Source organism: Salmo salar, chromosome 18 (genome assembly GCF_965601325.2).
Source record: "Salmo salar chromosome 18, fSalSal1, whole genome shotgun sequence".
Classification (NCBI taxonomy): domain Eukaryota; kingdom Metazoa; phylum Chordata; class Actinopteri; order Salmoniformes; family Salmonidae; genus Salmo; species Salmo salar.
In genome coordinates, this window is record NC_138308.1 from 23,830,382 (window position 1) to 23,848,480 (window position 18,099).

The 18,099-nt window shown below is 44.7% G+C and overlaps 1 protein-coding gene across 1 annotated transcript in view; it reads left to right on the forward strand.

The window, feature by feature from the left end:
- The window catches only part of LOC106577062 (ryanodine receptor 2), a 77,596-nt gene that overhangs the window by 13,219 nt on the left and 46,278 nt on the right, over nucleotides 1–18,099 (forward strand). Inside the window, exons 18-44 of the mRNA XM_082965459.1 lie at nucleotides 891–1,132; nucleotides 1,388–1,580; nucleotides 2,094–2,298; nucleotides 2,461–2,565; nucleotides 2,729–2,832; nucleotides 2,918–3,001; nucleotides 3,087–3,246; nucleotides 4,030–4,177; nucleotides 4,377–4,585; nucleotides 4,760–4,934; nucleotides 5,032–5,240; nucleotides 7,175–7,497; nucleotides 7,637–7,751; nucleotides 8,983–9,143; nucleotides 9,314–9,473; nucleotides 9,698–9,784; nucleotides 9,996–10,222; nucleotides 10,444–11,338; nucleotides 11,464–11,664; nucleotides 11,839–11,844; nucleotides 13,479–13,584; nucleotides 16,343–16,486; nucleotides 16,618–16,894; nucleotides 17,137–17,251; nucleotides 17,343–17,475; nucleotides 17,652–17,755; nucleotides 17,901–18,036. Coding sequence (XP_082821585.1) covers nucleotides 891–1,132; nucleotides 1,388–1,580; nucleotides 2,094–2,298; nucleotides 2,461–2,565; nucleotides 2,729–2,832; nucleotides 2,918–3,001; nucleotides 3,087–3,246; nucleotides 4,030–4,177; nucleotides 4,377–4,585; nucleotides 4,760–4,934; nucleotides 5,032–5,240; nucleotides 7,175–7,497; nucleotides 7,637–7,751; nucleotides 8,983–9,143; nucleotides 9,314–9,473; nucleotides 9,698–9,784; nucleotides 9,996–10,222; nucleotides 10,444–11,338; nucleotides 11,464–11,664; nucleotides 11,839–11,844; nucleotides 13,479–13,584; nucleotides 16,343–16,486; nucleotides 16,618–16,894; nucleotides 17,137–17,251; nucleotides 17,343–17,475; nucleotides 17,652–17,755; nucleotides 17,901–18,036 — 5,024 coding nt within the window. The remainder of the gene's footprint in view (nucleotides 1–890; nucleotides 1,133–1,387; nucleotides 1,581–2,093; nucleotides 2,299–2,460; nucleotides 2,566–2,728; nucleotides 2,833–2,917; nucleotides 3,002–3,086; nucleotides 3,247–4,029; nucleotides 4,178–4,376; nucleotides 4,586–4,759; nucleotides 4,935–5,031; nucleotides 5,241–7,174; nucleotides 7,498–7,636; nucleotides 7,752–8,982; nucleotides 9,144–9,313; nucleotides 9,474–9,697; nucleotides 9,785–9,995; nucleotides 10,223–10,443; nucleotides 11,339–11,463; nucleotides 11,665–11,838; nucleotides 11,845–13,478; nucleotides 13,585–16,342; nucleotides 16,487–16,617; nucleotides 16,895–17,136; nucleotides 17,252–17,342; nucleotides 17,476–17,651; nucleotides 17,756–17,900; nucleotides 18,037–18,099) is intronic.

Genomic DNA, 18,099 nt, shown 5'->3' on the forward strand with positions numbered 1-18,099 from the left:
GTCTGCCAGGGTCAGCCCGAGTGGCCCGTCTGCCAGGCGCAGCTATCGGCGCCACCGAAGTGGGCGATGCCGAAGGTGGAGCGAGGTCCACGTCCCGCACCTGAGCCACCTCCAGGATAGGTGGGTTGGGGAGGGAGAGTGTAGCACAGTGCCGTCGTTGACGGCAGCCACCCTCCCTTCCCTCCCTTATTGTTTAGGGGATATTGTTTCTTGTTTTGCCTGTTTCTTGTTTAGCGTGAGTAAGCCTTACAAGACTGTTGGGTTGATCGTGAGTTCGTTTTGTTTATTATTTTGGTGTTCACTTTTGAGTTAAATAAACGTCAAGATGAGCATCCACATTCCTGCTGCATTTTGGTCCTCCTTTCCCGACGACAACCGTGACATGATGTTCTCCTGAATTAGAATCTTCAATCTCTTGTGATGGCATGGTTCTTTCTAACATCATCAACTGTAATGTCATAATCATTTGAAATGTACATTTAAAATGTAAGAAATAACTATTTGCATGTCGTCATCAATAAGACTTGGCTCAGTGGTATACTGGAATAAGAAGTACTAGCCTACCACATTCCACTACACATCAACATTAAATCATTCTGTTTAAAACATCAGTCTAGTTTCATCTTGACATTTTTTATTTAAGCCCTCCACATCTGATAGCTTTTCTTCTTTAAAGTTGTTTTTATTTGTTATGTTTATTGAATAGGGCACTAACAGTATCCCCATTCCCCCTTTATTCATCCCTCCTGAACAAAAACAAACCAATTCAACTAATATCTGTTAGACCAGTCACTATAAGACAAACAAGTGCTCCAGTGTCATAAGTCTTTTGTCCAGTTGCTCAAAGTAATGAGGAACTGTATTCATCACACATCTCCTCTTTACCAAAGCATGAGGCCCAACATCTTCCTGGCCCTCGGTGATGACTCGGCCCAGCACAGGAGGTGGTACTATGAGATGACTGTAGACCAGGTGGAGCCCTTCCTCACGGCTGAGCCCACTCACCTGCGTGTGGGCTGGGCCAACAAGGAGGGTTACAACCCCTATCTCACGGGTGGAGAGGCCTGGGGGGGCAACGGGGTAGGAGATGACCTCAGCTCCTATGGCTTTGACGGGCTGTACCTCTGGTCAGGTGAGGGAACACTACGAGAAGGGAAGATGAATGAATTTTCGCGGGTGTTATTATGTGCTGGATAGGAGCAGTTTCATTGAGAAAGTCTTCACAATCATGAAGCAAATGCATCTGTCATTTCTGCCATAAATTTTTTGTGATTCGTTTATTTTGTTTTATTACATACTCAGGTTACAGGGGAAAGCATTTCATACAGAATCTACGTCTGCCAACTATGAATGTAAAGTCTGGCACTCTATCTGTCCTGTACATCAGGCTGTGTTGGCCGGAGAGTGAGCTCTCCCTATCACCACCTTCTGAGGGAGGACGATGTGGTCAGCTGCTGCATTGACCTCGTTGCCACCTGTATCTCCTTCCGGGTCAATGGGCAGCCGGTCCAGGGCATGCTGGAGAACTTCAACACTGACGGACTGCTCTTCCCAGTGGTCAGCTTCTCGGCTGGTGTCAAGTGAGAGTATTACCTACAGTGGGGAGAACAAGTATTTGATTCACTGCCGATTTTGCAGGTTTTCCTACTTACAAAGCATGTAGAGGTCTGTAAGAGACGGAATCTAAAACAAAAATCCAGAAAATCACATTGTTTGATTTTTAAGTAATTAATTTGCAAATGAATGCAAATTAATTACTTACAAATCATACAATGTGATTTTCTGGATGTTTGTTTTAGATTCCGTCTCTCACAGTTGAAGTGTACCTATGATAAAAATTACAGACCTCTACATGCTTTGTAAGTAGGAAAACCTGCAAAATCAGCAGTGTATCAAATACTTGTTCTCCCCACTGTATATGTGTTGTTGGCATACTTTCCGTTCTTTCAATGAATCTACCTATATTTCTGGAGTGCTTTTCTGAAAACATAATTTCCCATTTCTATATGAATGTGATCTGATTCTGTTTCAATGTCCAGGTAATAAATTTGTCTGATCAAATCTATGTGTTTGTCTGGACTGTGTGACCACAGGGTGCGTTTTCTGCTGGGTGGGAGACATGGAGAGTTCCATTTCCTGCCCCCTCCAGGCTTCGCCCCGTGTTCCGAGGCTCTGCTCCCCAGGGTGAAGCTGAGGGTGGAGCCGTGTCAGGACTTCACCCAGGAGCAATACCTTCTGGGCCCCACTGTACCCCTCACCCCAGCAACCTTTACCCCTAGTCCAGTAGACATCAGCCAGGTACCAAATCCAGTAGTACTTTGACCTCTGTACTGTCTTTGCACGTTTGACCATGGCCTTTAAAGCATGTCGGTGCACACAACCTACTTTAGCTAGGTGAAAACAGAGTAGGATCTATCTTCCCTCTTTTATCATATACCCCAACCCCATGTGGTTCCTTAGGTGGTGTTGCCCGTTCAACTGGAGCATATCCGTGAGAGACTAGCAGAGAACACCCATGAGCTGTGGGTCATGGACAAGATTGACCTTGGATGGACCAATGGAGCTGTGAGTGATGCAACTACTGAATGGGTTATGGCCTTGTATCCAAATCCCTTACATACATTCCTGTTTCTTGGTCTACTGATTGTATGGTTTCCATAGCAAGCTGCTCACAGCTGTTCATGTCAACAGTGTATATGTATTTTGACTGCTGTGCATTGTGATGTAGGTGAGAGATGACAGTAAGAAGCAGGACCCCTGTCTGGTGGAGTTCTCGAGGCTCCCAGAACAGGAGCGAAACCACAGCCTTCAGATGTCCCAGGACACACTCCGGTAAGCCTCCTCTGCCATTCACACATTCACATCAAAAGGACCTCTCAAGACACTTATTTTGTCTTTATTCTACTTCTTTGTGAAGGACTCTCATTGCCCTTGGTTTGCATATTGGACTGGCAGATGGCCGTGCTGATGAGGGAGTGAGATACCTGAGGCTCTCCACCAAGTATGTAGCTCTAGTCTTGAGACTCTTTATGAGTGAGTGTTCCTTTTGTCTTTTGTAGTAAATTAACCTTTCCTCTCCTGTCTAGATATGAGATGCCTAGTGGGTACAGACCAGCCCCGGTAGACCTGAGCCACATCATCCTGAGTCCTGCCCAGGAGGCGGTGGTGGAGCTACTGGCTGAGAACGATCACAACGTGTGGGCCAGGGACCGGATCAGGCAGGGCTGGACCTACAGCTCACACCAGGTAGGCTTTGATACAAGGGTAGACCTAGCCAAACTACAGCAGCGGAATGAATGAAATATCTGCTTTGCCAAGAGCCTTGAAATAGGAGTCCATAAAAATGTTAGCTGGTCATTTAGTAGTGGTAAGCCTGGTTTGTCATTGTGGATGAGAATACCTTCCTGATATGACTTGATGAAGGATTTGAAGGAGCAGACTAGTTTGGTCTATACAGTGAGTGTACAAAACATTAAGAACATGTTTTTATTGAGTTGCACCACCTTTTGCCCATAGTACAGCTTCAATTCGTCTCGGCATGGATTCTATAAGGTGTCGAAAGCATTCCACGGGGATGCTGGCCCATGTTGACTCCAATGCTTCCCACAGTTTGGTCAAATTGTCTGGATGTCCCTTGGGTGGTGGTCCGTTGTTGATACACACAAGAAACTGTTATGTAAAAAAACAAAAAACAGCAGCGTTGCAGTTCTTGACACACTCAAACCAGTGCACCTGGCACCTACTACCATACCCCATTCAAAGGCACTTAAATATTTTGTCTTGCCCATTCACCCTCTGAATGGCACACATACACAATCCATGTATCAATTGTCTCAAGGTTTGAAAATCATTCTTTAACTTGTCTCATCCCCTTCATCTACACTGATTGAAGTGGATTTAAGTGACATCAATAAGGGATCATAGCTTTCGCCTGGATTCACCTGGTCAGTCTAATGTTTTGTACACTCAGTGTATGTGATAGTAATATAGTGGTAATGAGTGCTAATTCATTCTCTCTTTTTTTTCTAGGATGTGAAGGCCAAGCGGAGCCCCCACCTGGTGCCCTACAGCCTGCTGGATGAGAGGAGCAGACAATCTGGCAGAGACGGTGTGAGGGAGGCCGTGTGCACCCTGCTGTGCTACGGCTACAGTCTGGAGCCCCTGGACCAGGACAGAGGTATGGATGAATTCACATTCCACTATAGCAATGATTTTAATCATTAGTATAATCTTGTACACCTCTAATAATTATTCAAAGGTTATTTTAATGTGCTGTGTGGTGGAACATTTGTCATACTATTCCTTGTTTTACTGCTTAAAGAATTTTCTCTTGTTATTTGCTAGTATTTCTGTGCTGTTACTCCTTTGGATTTCAGGTGTTATGCCAGACCCATGTCACACAGCGGCTGAGAAGTTCAGGGTCTTCAGGGCAGACAAGTCGTATGCTGTGACCAGGGGGAAGTGGTACTTTGAGTTTGAGGCGGTGACGGCAGGGGACATGCGGGTAGGCTGGGCTCGTCCCCACTGCACACCGAATGGGGAACTAGGATCAGACATGCAGGCTTTTGTGTTTGACGGCTCCAAGGTGAGAAGACTGAAATGACTACTGGTGACATGCTGTAATCAATAATATTGTTTAGGATACATTGATAAGCTCCCACCGTTAGAAGTGAGTCATGAATTGGACATTACACACAGCTTGGCGTGTAGCCATTGGTAAGGTCTCTTGCAATTGCTCACTTCTGTCTCTCACACACAGGCCCAGTGGTGTCACCAGGGAGGTGAGCCCCTGGGTCGGCCCTGGCAGAGTGGTGATGTGGTGGGCTGTATGGTTGACATGGGAGAATGCACCATGATGGTCACTCTCAATGGAGAGGTGCTTTTGAACGACCGCGGATCAGAGCTGGCTGCCAAGGACTTTGACATCAACCAGGGTTTGTTAATTTGGTCAATCTCTTCTACCTCATAAACACCATCTTGATGTGTTGACCTGATGGTTTTCCCTCCTCCCCCTGTTCCTGTCGTTGCTAGGCTTCCTCCCTGTGTGTAGTCTCGGGGTGAACCAGAAGGCCAGGCTGAATCTGGGTCGTGACGTGGCCTCGCTGTGTTACTTCACAGTGTGTGGCCTACTGGAAGGTTATAAGCCATTTGCTGTCAACATGGCCAGAGACCCAGCCCTGTGGATGAGCTGGAGACAACCACAGTTCATCCCTGTACAGACAGACCATGATAGCATACAGGTTAGTCACCACACATCCACAAGCCAACCTGACCTGAACCAGGGGGGTATACTACAAAGCAGGAACAATGAGTTAGCCGGCTAACTTTGGTAAACCAGAAACAACTGAACAACCAGAAATAACTATTGATTTGATTAGGGCTGACCCCATTTAGTCGACTGGTCGATTGTTTGGTCGATAGGCTGTTGGTCGACCTAGGTTTTTTTGTTGTTGAGCAGTCTAAAATATATGTTTTTTTATGGCACATGAGACACCTGTCTTATTCACGCCTGTCTCAATGGACTAATGCATTGTGGAGGCCATGGAGATGGCACACCAGTATCACCAGTAGGACAGTTCACATCATTTCTAATCTACAATGTTTGTTTGGTTACAGTAATTTCTGTTAATGGATTGAATATATTTATTATTACAGTCTTTTACCGTTCTCATTGTCGGAGTGGAGACGTTGTTTGCGGACTGCACAAGCTAGGCTACACTTGTGAGGAACACGTTTTGGTTTATTTCATTCCATTTAGGAGTTTAGGCTGTTTGTAGCAGTCTTGTCAATGTTGAGTAAGGACGTTCACCTGATTATACATAGAAGTAGACCTAGGCTACCAGGCCTGCGTGCAAATGTAGCCTATAAATGTGCCCATTTAAGGATCTGATAGTATTTCTGATTGTCCTAACTCAGTAAATTAAGTCTGTTTTTACATCCATTGAGAATGACAATAGTTCCTCAATGTAGCCTATTTAAAAAATCTTTCCAGCTCTCTTTCGATAACCACTCAGTGTGAAAGGAGGGGAAAAAATGTCATGCTCTGATCCGGTGGAAACTTCATAAAATAGGCCTACCTGATTACCATTTAAACCTTGCGCAAATAGCCTACAGCTGTGTCTGTCTGGAGCTCACTGGAAGAGAAACTCTTGAGGGCACAGAATATTTTATACAATGTTGCAAGTTTGCTAGCAGGAGCTTCAGGCCTGACCAAAGTTAATAATTGATAAAATGTTTCAAGTTCTGTGCAGACAGTCCATGCGTAGCCAATGTGATTCATAGCATGTTTATTTTTATCAGGATAATTTCAACCTGCAGAATGCAATGTTTTTATTTGTTGGCTTTATGTAGGCTATTTTTACATAGATGGCAATAGAAGTTACTTTTAGAATTTTGATTAACCACATGATAATGATGTTGAGATACGAAGACTATTATAAATGAAATGAAACTGTTCCACAAAAATGTGCATATAAAAGTCATAACTGGTACGCAGATCGGTAGAAATGGTAAGATAAATTGGCACTCCAAATGGAAAAGGTTGCCGTCCCCTGGTGTAGCTTATTAGGAGCATAACAGCAGGAGCGTAACAGCAGAATCTGCAAAAGCCAGCAGCAGTGGGAGGAACAGGTTTCTTTTCTTCTGGTTAGGCTATCTTGATCTCTGGCTCCCTGGAGTCATTTGTGTGTCTTAATTATTTAATCACAGTGTGCTTAAAGCATCAGACTTGCTCAGTAGCCTACATATAGTTGATTTTATTAAAACACATATAGGGTGTGTCTATATAGGGAACAATGCGCGTTTAAACATTTTGACCAATCGATTGGTCGAAAGAACAGATGACTCTAGGTCAACAAAGATTTTTGGGGGTTGGGGACAGCCCTAGATTTGATTCCTACTGACTAAAGTTAAACTTAAATACTGTATGTGTTTGGTTTTTCAGTCAATTAGACCATGCCCATTTCAAGCTTATCTTTCAAAAAAATTGAAAGTTATTTCAGAATATTTATTCAAGTCATTGATCTTGCTTTGTAGTATACCCCTCAGTACTGTACGGGTCAATCTCTCGACTACAAGCATGTACAAGGTAGTTTAATCTTACCATTATATTTAGTAGCACAGGTCTTATTGTAGAAATGTGCGTATAATTCTATAAGTTGTCTTGTTTTACAAGGTGACAAGAATCACTGGGTCCACTGAGAGCCCACCGTGCCTAAAGGTAACACAGAGGTCATTGGGGCCCCAGAGTTGTGGCAGTGACATGGGGTTCTACAGACTCAGTATGCCTATAGAGTGTGCTGAGGCCTTCTCCAGACCAGTAGGTGCTACTCTACCTATCAGCAGCAGTGTCTCCACAGCCAGGAAAGACCTGCAGGAGTTTGAGGTGGACTCTGACTTTGAGATGCTGCTGAAATCAGCTCATGTTTACACTGGCTCCAGGGATGAGCTTAACCACAAGGACTACAGCCATGATAAAACATCCAAACTCAAACAACGGTAGGGAGACAAGGCTATGACAAACAATACATATACTGTATAATGGTTTGGGAACATTTTCAGAGGGAAAAATGCTCGCATTTCATGGTGTTGATATGCATTTTTTAATAAAAGTCAATCTGTGTATGTGTGCTCCTAGGTTCATGTTGAAGAAATCCAAACCAGAGTTGAACAAAAGCCACTCATCTGCCCGTCTACTGCAGGAGGTTCATGCTGACAAAGACGACTATGACCATCTGGCCCAGTCCACTACGGTAATACTCTTCAACTATTTTTACACATTTCAGACAGAATATGTGGTATATTACCTGTACAAAAATATAAGGCAAGATTTTTATGATTCCCTTTCAAACAGCCCCTTATGAACCACTTTCTTGCAGGTATACCCCTTTAATAATAATAACTTTATTTGTGTAGCGCTTTTCAATACAGGTAACAAAGTGATTCACATCATAAAATAATACAATAAAATAAAAAACACTAACAAAGGAACAAAAACAAAAGGAGAAAAAAAGATATGTAATTAAAATCATACATTGAAATCAAGCATCTTCATAAAAGTGTCTTCAGCAGGAGATAAATAGAGGCACTGAATCTGCAAGCCTGATCTCCTCTGGCAGACCATTTCAAAGTCTAGGGGCCCTAATGGAAAATGACAGGTCTCCTTTAGTTTTCACACAGGCCTAGAGGTGTCACCAGGTTGGTGAGCCCCTGGGTTGGCCCTGGCATAGTGGTGAAGTGGTGGGCTGTATGGTTGACATGAGAGAATGCATCATGTCATGGTTAACAGTGCCCTGTCAGAGGATCTCAGGCTGTGTCCTGGCTCGTAGGGAGATAACAGATCTGAGATATAGGATGGAGCTAAACCAAGCCTAGCCTTAAACGTGATTAATAACATTTTAAAATCTATTCTAAAAGTGACTGGTAGTATAGAGGAGCTAAAATAGGTGTGATATGGTTAAATTACCTGGTGCCTGTTAAAAGCCGAGCAGCAGCGTTTTGAACTAATTGTAGACGTTGGAGTGAGTTTTGACTGAGACAGGTATACAAAGAGTTACAGTAATCCTGGCGTGAGGAAATCAGTGACTGAGTGACTTTTATACATATCAGTGGGTAACTGGCAAATTGGGAGGGGTGGGGGGTGTTGTTAAACCATGGAGTCTGTTTGCATTTGAAATTAGGGAGGTGTTAAACAATGAACGTGTTAATGAATTTACCTGCAGAAAGCAGAGAACCATTCACACAGCCCGATAGCTGTATTTTGGTAACCGGGCCTGTGAAAATGCAGGAATCAAGACTAGGTCTTTAGGTGGGTATTATTTTTCCATGTTTTGTACCCCCTACCGCTTTCAGATGTAAAGGTAAAAAGAAGCAGGCATGGTAATATAGTTTTATTTTTGTCTGTGTATGAAAGGGGTAAAGATAGCAAAGTCAATTGAGGGCATTTGTTAAAGAAAGTCAGTAACTCCCTGTAATCTTCCACAGTACTATTACTCAGTGAGGGTGTTACCTGGTCAGGACCCCTCCACTGTCTGGGTGGGCTGGGTCACCTCTGACTTCCACCAGCACCAGCTGACCTTTGACCTGGAAAAGATCCGCACAGTGACCGTCACCCTCGGAGATGACATGGGCAAGGTCCATGAGAGGTCGGTTCAATAAGGGACAAAGCAACATCATTTTGTGTCTACATTTTCTCTAGACATGTTTTGTTCATAATGTTTAAAAAGTGTTTTACAATCACTGTATTATTATTACAATAATGCTTTCAGACTAAAGTTAGATTTTGACATTCCCACCTTGTATTTCTGTATGTCAGTGTGAAACGTAGTAACTGCTACATGGTGTGCGCCGGAGAGAGCACGGGCCTGGGGCAGAGCAGGAGGAGTGCAGGCCTGGCCATAGGCTGTCTGATAGACACCACCACTGGACTGCTAACATTCAGCTCCAACGGCATGGAGCTGGGGACCTTCTTTCAGGTAAAGTCAACTGTTAAAGGTAACTAACAATGTTGCAAAGACAATGTTGCAAAGACAAGGAGAAGAAGGCTCCCAAAGCAAATACATATTAGTCATTAGTATTTAATGTGAATTTGTGTTTTTGTCAATAGGTTGATTTATAAAGAGAAGTCCCTACCAGTTGGGATATGATAGAATGTGTCTCTGAGTTATTCTTATTAACTGACCAAACTGCTATCAACCAGGTGGAGCCCAGCACTAGGCTGTTTCCTGCAGTCTTTGCCAAGGCCAACAGCTCCAATGTGTTCCAGTTTGAGCTAGGGCGCGTAAAGGTAACCTAAATGCTTTATTCATTGGTCACACTGTGATGACTCTCTCAGTTTGTCCAATTTCAAATGTGTTGTTTACAATACTATACAATCCCCAATGCATGTCCATACTGTTTAAAAATATAGATATATTACCATAATGGCCCTGCCACCGCATCCACAGGGTTACTTAACATTGTCATGAATGAAAAACCTTGTGTTATTCTCTGTTCAGAACATGCTGCCCCTGTCAGCGGGTCTGTTCAGGAGCCAGAGGAGGAATGCTATGCCCCAGTGTCCCCCCAGGCTGCAGGTGCAGGTGCTGTCGCCCATCCTTTGGACCCGTGTACCAGACCACACCCTGAGGGTGCAGGCTGCCCACCCTGATGACCGTCTCGGCTGGAGGGTCCAGTGCTTAGAGCCCCTGCAGGTCATGACCCTGCTCATCCCAGAGGAGAACAGGTCAGAGGTCAAAGGTCATATTTACTAATGCCTCAGAGCTTTCCAGGAGGAATGTATTGAGTCAGGAATGAATTTACTGTCAAAGCAAAGACACATTGTAACATTGCACTTAAAAAGAAATAAAGTTGCACATTCTAAATATGCTCCCAACATTTTAATGGGTACACCTGAGCTTTTTTTACATTGCATTTAGGTCATGCTATTTATCTCTCCCCCTGTAGGTGTGTGGACATCCTGGAACTCTCTGAGTTAGGTGACCTTCTGTCTTTCCATCACCACACCCTGCTCCTCTACTCTGCCCTCTGTGCTCTGGGCAATACTCGTGTGGGCCACGCCCTCTGCAGCCACCTGGACCAATCACAGCTCCTCTATGCCATTCAGAGCCCCCGCCTCCCCGGGCCGCTCCGCTCTGCCTTCTACCACCTCCTGGGCCAGGTGCACCTCAGCACCCACGCCACGGCCCGCCTCGCTATGAACCACGAGTACATCGTCCCCATGACGGAGCAGACCAGGGCCATCACCCTCTACCCCAGCCCCAGGACTAGTCGAAGCCCCCAGTGGGTTCCCAGAATGGGCCTCAGCACCTCCCTCAGACCCCGGATGCACTTCACCTCCCCCTGCTTCATCAGAGGAGATGGCATGGGAGTCAATGGTGATACTTGTGGTGATGGTGTGGTTGCAACTGGGGAAGGCATTCATATAGACAGCCCAGAGATCCCACTGGAACTTCTGAAGGACCTGACAGGGAAGATGCTGACTGAGGCTGTGTGGGCTGTGGGGCAGGGTGTGAGGGATCCTGAAGGGGGCAGCATTGAGCTGCTGCTGGTGCCCCTAATTCGGCTGTTCCACACCCTGCTGGTGATGGGGTTGTTTGGGGACGAGGACCTAGGGAAGGTGCTGACACTGATCGAGCCTGGAGTCTTCTCCCGACCTGCAGAATGTTCCCCAGAAGAAGCGGAGGAGGAGCAGGAAGAGGAAGAGCAGGAGGATGAAAATGTGCCAGATAGTGATAGAGAAAGTGTGATGGAGAGGGAGGGTGACAAAAGGAGGACAATTCCAAAGCTTCCAACAAAAGGACTGCTTCAGATGAAGCTACCAGAAGCTGTCAAACTTGAGGTACACTTTAGGAAGAAATACCTTGATTTTGGATCTGATGTTTTCCTTTGTGGTACATGATCTGTCGTCTTTGTCAATAGAAAAATTGAATGACTTGACATGAGTTCCCGTCCCTCTCTGTCCAGATCTGCCACCTGTTCCAATACCTGTGTGACTGTCAGGTGCGTCACAGGGTGGAGGCGGTGGTGGCCTTCTCAGACACTTTCGTGGGGTACCTGCAGGAGAACCAGCACTTCCGCTACAACGAGGTGATACAGGCTCTCCACATGTCTGCTGCCCTCACCGCCCGCAAGACCAAGGAGTTCCGTTCCCCGCCACAAGAACAGGTCAGGGGTCAGAGAGGATGATTACTTACAAGCCCTTAACCAACAATGCAGTTCAAGAAATAGAGTTAAGAAAATATTTACAAAATAAAATAAAATAAAAAATACCACAATAAAATTACATAAGAATAACGAGGCTATATACAGGGGGTACCGGTACCGAGTCAATGTGTGGAGGTACAGGTTAGTTGAGGTAATTTGTACATGTACGTAGGGGTAAAGTGAGTATGCATAGATAATAAACAGCGAGTAGCAGCAGTGTAAAAACAAAGGGGGGGCTAATGTAAATAGTTGGGGTGGCCATTTGATTAATTGTTCAGCAACCTTATAGCTTGGGGGTAGAAGCTGTTAAGTAGCCTTTTGGACCTAGACTTGGCGCTCCTGTACCACTTGCTGTGTGGTAGCAGAGAGAACAGTCTATGACTTGGGTGACTAGAGTCTTTGACAATTTTTGGGGACTTCTTCTGACACCGCCTAGCATAGAGGTCCTGGATGGCAGGAAGCTTGGCCTCAGTGATGTACTGGGCCATACGCACTACCCTCTGTAGCGCGTTACGGTCGGATGCCGAACAGTTGCCATACCAGGCAGTGATGCAACCGGTCAGGATGCTCTTGATGGTGTAGCTGTAGAACTTTTTGAGGATCTGGGGACCCTTGCCAAATCTTTTCAGTCTCCTGAGAGGGAAAAGGTGTTGTCGTGCCCTCTTCACAACTGTCTTGGTGTGTTTGGACCATGATAGTTTGTTGGTGATGTGGACACCAAGCAGCTTAAAACTCTCGACCCACTCCACTACAGCCCCCTCGATGTTAATGGGGGCCTGTTCAGCCCTCCTTTTCCTGTAGTCCACGATCAGCTTCTTTGTCTTGCTCACATTGAGGGAGAGGTTGTTTACCTGGCACCATACTGCCAGGTCTCTGACCTCCTCTCTATAGACTGTCTTATTGTTTTTGGTGATCAGGCCTACCACTGTTGTGTCGTCAGCAAACTTAATGATGGTGTTGGAGTTGTGCTTGGCCTCACAGTCATGGGTGAACAGGGAGCACAGGAGGTTACTAAGCACGCACCCCTGAGGGGCTCCAGTGTTGAGGATCAGCATGGCAGGTGTGTTGTTGCCTACCCTTACCACCTGGGGGCGGCCCGTCAGGAAGTCCAGGATCCATTTGCAGAGGGAGGTGTTTAGTCCCAGAGTCCTTAGCTTAGTGATGAGCTTTGTGTGCACTATGGTGTTGAACACTGAGCTGTAGTCAATGAAGAGCGTTCTCACATACAGTAGGTGTTCCTTTTGTCCAGGTAGGAAATGGCAGTGTGGAGTGCGATTGAGATTGCATTATCTGTGGATCTGTTGGGGCGGTATGCGAATTGGAGTGGGTCTAGGGTTTCCGGGATGATGGTGTTGATTTGAACCATGACCAACCTTTTCAGAGCACTTCATGGCTACCGACGTGAGTGCTACAGGGCGGTAGCCATTTAGGCCGTTTACCTTCGCATTCTCGGGCACAGGGACTATGGTGGTCTGCTTGAAACATGTAGGTATTACAGACTCGGTCAGAGAGAGGTTGAAAATGTCAGTGAAGACACTTGCCAGTCCTGGTAATCCATCTGGCCCTGCGGCCTTGTGAATGTTGACCTGTTTAAGGTCTTGCTCACATCGGCTACGGAGAGCGTGATCACACAGTCGTCCAGAAGAGCTGGTGCTCTCATGCAGGGGGGCAGTTGTAGTTCATAGTTGTATCTCTGTCCACAAAGTGTAAAATGATATAATAAGATATTTTTCTTCTGGAGCATTATTGTATCTCCTCTACTCCCATCCACGCAGATCAACATGTTACTGGGCTTCAGAGAGGAGCAGGGGGACTGTCCATGTCCAGAGGACATCAGAGAGCAGCTGCTGGACTTCCACCAGGACCTCATGACTCACTGTGGTAGGTATCAGATCAATCTAGACTACTGTACTCCTGTCCTCATGACTCATTGTGGTTGGTAACCAGATCAATCTAGACTATTGTACTCCTGTCCTCATGACTCACTGTGGTAGGTATCAGATCAATCTAGACTACTGTGCTTCTGTCCTCATGACTCATTGTGGTTGGTAACCAGATCAATCTAGACTATTGTACTCCTGTCCTCATGACTCACTGTGGTAGGTATCAGATCAATCTAGACCACTGTACTCCTGTCCTCATGACTCACTGTGGTAGGTCATAGAGAATAACCTGAACAGGTGGGGTGTCATACAACAGCGTAAGCTTGTGTAAGAGAGCATACAGTTACTAACTTGTCCTACTATGCTTTCTAGAGACTTTGAAAGGGCATGGTATGGTACCTGGAATGGTACCTCCTGGGTTTTTTTTTTTTTTTTTACATGTATTTCTCCAATGCCTTATACAATGTTCTGTTGGTTGGCTTACTACAGTGGCAAGAAAAAGTATGTGAACCCTTTGGAATTACCTGGATTTCTGCATAAATTGGTCATACAATTTGATCTGATCTTCGTCTAAGTCACAACAATAGACAAACGCAGTGTGAATAAATTATTAACACACAAATTCTTGTATCTTTCTTGTCTATATTGAATACATCATTTAAACTTTCACAGTGTAGGTTGGAAAAAGTATGTGAACCCCTAGGCTGATGACTTCTCCAAAAGCTAATTGGAGTCAGGACTCAGCTAACCTGGAGTCCAATCAATGAGACGAGATTGGAGATGTTGGTTAGAGCTGCCCTGCCCTTTAAAAAACACTCACAAAATGTTTGTTTGTTATTCACAAGAAGCATTGTCTGTTGTGAACCATGCCTTGAAGAAAAGAGATCTCAAAAGACATAAGATTAAGAATTGTTGACTTGCATAAAGATGGAAATGGTTACAAAAGTATATCTAAAAGCCTTGATGTTCATCAGTCCACAGTAAGACAAATTGTCTATAAATGGAGTTCAGCACTGTTGCTACTCTCCCTAGGAGTGGCCGTCCTGCAAAGATGACTGCAAGAGCACCGCACAAAATGCTAAATGAGGTTAAGAAGAATCCTAGAATGTCAGCTAAAGACTTACATAAATCTCTGGGACATGCTAACACCTCTGTTCACGAGTCTACGATATGTAAAACACCAAGCAAGAATGATGTTCATGGGAGGACACCACGGAAGAAGCCACTGCTGTCCAGAAAAAACATTGCTGCACATTTGAGGTTCGCAAAAAAGCACCTGGATGTTTCACAGCTCTTCTGGCAAAATATTCTGTAGACAGACGAAACTGCAGTTGAGTTGTTTGGAAGGAACACACAACACTATGTGAGGAGAAAAAAAAGTCACAGCACACAACATCAAAACCTCATCCCCACTGTAAAGTATGGTGGAGGGAGCATCATGGTTTGGGGCTGCTTTGCTGCCTCAGGGCCTGGACAGCTTGCTATCATCGATGGAAAAATGTTTTCCCAAGTTCCAAAGTACATTTTGCAGGATAATGTAAGGCTATCTGTCCGGCAATTGAAGCTCAACAGAAGTTGGGTGATGCAACAGGACAATGACAAAAAACAAGGAAGTAAATCGACAACAGTAGGCTTCAACAGAAGAAAATATGCCTTCTGGAGTGGCCCAGTCAGAGTCCTGATCTCAACCCGATTGAATATACCTTTATTATTCCCAGCAAACCCTACCACCCTTCCCCCAATTGGAGTAAACTAATAAACAATAAGACTTAGGCTTCTACCTTCAGTTTGTACATCTTATACACATTTTACAGACACAATCTGTTTTACAATAGTTATGTTTTGTTTGTTTTTAGTCCTTCCTCTGTTTCTGATATCCATCCAGTTTGATTTCTATTTGTAACTGTGCTATTTCACAACATTTCTGAACCTATATACATTTTACAGACCCCGTATGTTTTACATTGGTTATCTTGTTATTAGTCCCACCCTTCAGCTCCATTCAACCCCTCCCATCTATCTCTTAACATCATCCATTTTGGATTTCTATTTGCCATATATTTTTCAACTGTGCTGTGATGCTTCACAAAAGTACTGAACCTTTCTATTCTCATAGCTTCTACAGATTGTAAATTAAAAATAAACATTTTTGCTAAAATTATTATTATATTATTGATTGATTGATTGAGTATGGCTTTTCAAATCACCCACTTTTGCTATCTGCAGCATTAATTCTAGGCAAATGTTGCAATTCTTCAGCCATTCCTGGACCTGTGACCAAAAACGAGCTACATATGGACAGTACCAAAATAAATGATCTAATGACTCTGCCTCCTCACAGCAAAATCTGCAGAGCTGGGAAGATTGTATCCCCCATATATATAACATTCTATTGGTTGCAAGAATTTTGTATAGTAATTTAAATGGAAAGTTCTGAATCCGGCGTTGTTTTGCGTATCAATTCATAAACCACGTGCCATGGAATGGTGATATTCAAAATCTCTTCCCAGCTATTTTGCAATTTATATGGCACAGCTGTCAGTTTTTTGGTCCTTAAATGAAATTGGTATATGTTTTTATTCATCACACTTTTTATCACAACGTATAATTGTTCATGTGTTATTAGTTTAAGCGGAGTATGTTTGTCTATTGTTGTGACTTAGATGAAGATCAGATCAAATTTTATGACAAATCTATGCATAAATCCAGGTAATTCCAAAGGGTTCACATATTGTTTCTTGCCACTCTATGTGCAGGAATTGAAGTTGACCATGACACAGAGGTTGTGGAGGATTCCAATCGCTCCATCAAAGATCGTCTCTTCAGCCTGGTTGGGAGAGTAATCGGCTTGAAGAGGAGATCTGCAGATCCTGAAGAGGAAGACAGAGCACAGAATACCAGTGAGCCAAGCTCCACATTTGGGGGGGGGGGGGGGGGGGGGGTGGAGCTTACGACACAACATTAAGGATGATTTTTATATGGTCAAGCTAGAAGTAGGCTACTAACAGTGGTCATTGTCTCTCCCCCATAGTGACTCTTCAGCAGCTCATCTCTGACACGGTGGTGCGCTGGGCCCAGGAGTGTGTGATAGAGAACCCAGCTCTGGTCAGGGCCATGTTCTCTCTGCTGCACCGGCAGTACGAGGGCTTGGGGGGCCAGATGGGCACTCCCCTCCACAAGGCCTACACCATCAGCCAGGTGTCAGTGGAGGACACCATGGCCTTGCTGGCCTCTCTGGTGCAGATTCGCTCTCTGCTCAGCGTCCGCATGGGCAAGGAGGAGGAGAGACTCATGATCCGGGGACTGGGGTACGAATGGAGAACTACTGCTAGTTCTCTACTAGCTCTACTCTTGCCTCGTTACTTAAATGCCAAGCTAAACCATGTCTCGATTCATAATACAAACTCTGTTCTGTGGAAATGTTCAAATGTAATTTAATTTACTTCCAAAAATGTGATCTCAACATTGAGCCCAGAAACACATTCATAATATCTATTCACCAATCTTCAGCCCTGGCACTGAACCCCTCCATTGTTTATTTCCTGTGCAGAGACATAATGAACAACAAGGTGTTCTACCAGCACCCCAACCTGATGAGGGTTCTGGGGATGCACGAGACAGTCATGGAGGTGATGGTGAACGTCCTGGGGGAAGGGGAGACCAAGGTGAGACCGATGTGATATGTATCGAAAATAATGAATGTGTCCATTGTGAGAAAAGTGAATTAACTGCGAGTTGTTCTCTCTGCTTCTTTAGGAGATCACCTTTCCTAAGATGGTGGCCCATTGCTGTCGCTTCCTTTGTTACTTCTGTCGCATCAGTAGGCACAATCAAGGGTCCATGTTCGAGCACCTCAGCTACCTGTTGGATAATAGCAGTGTTGGCCTAGGTGAGCTGTGGAAGACTATATGATTACTATCAACAGTAACTTGAGATGTCATTCTCTCTGTATGTTTCCCAGTGTCAGCAACAGCAAATCAGCAACACTGTAAGCCTTATACTTATTATTATTTTTTTTTTATTATCCCAGTGAGGATTTAAATATGTTTAGTGTGATCTCCTTAGCATCTCCGTCAATGCGTGGAGCCACCCCTCTGGATGTGGCAGCTGCCTCTGTCATGGACAACAATGAGCTGGCCCTGGCCCTGAGGGAACCAGACCTGGAAAAAGTGAGAAAGATCTGTTCCTCCTTCTTTATCTCCCTCAATCTTTTTTCTGTCCCTGACTGCATACAGTATGTTACCCTCTTAAGTCTGTTCAGCTCTCTCCTTTAACATTCTTCTCTCTCTCTCTGTCCTCTGTGTCTCTCTGTAGGTGGTGCAGTACTTGGCAGGCTGTGGTCTACAGAGTTGTCGCATGCTGGTGTCTAAAGGCTACCCTGACATTGGTTGGAACCCTGTGGAGGGGGAACGCTACCTGGACTTCCTACGCTTTGCTGTCTTCTGCAACGGTAACCTTTTACAACTGACTATACAGATACTCTAACTGTAGATGTAGTTCATGACTGATAACA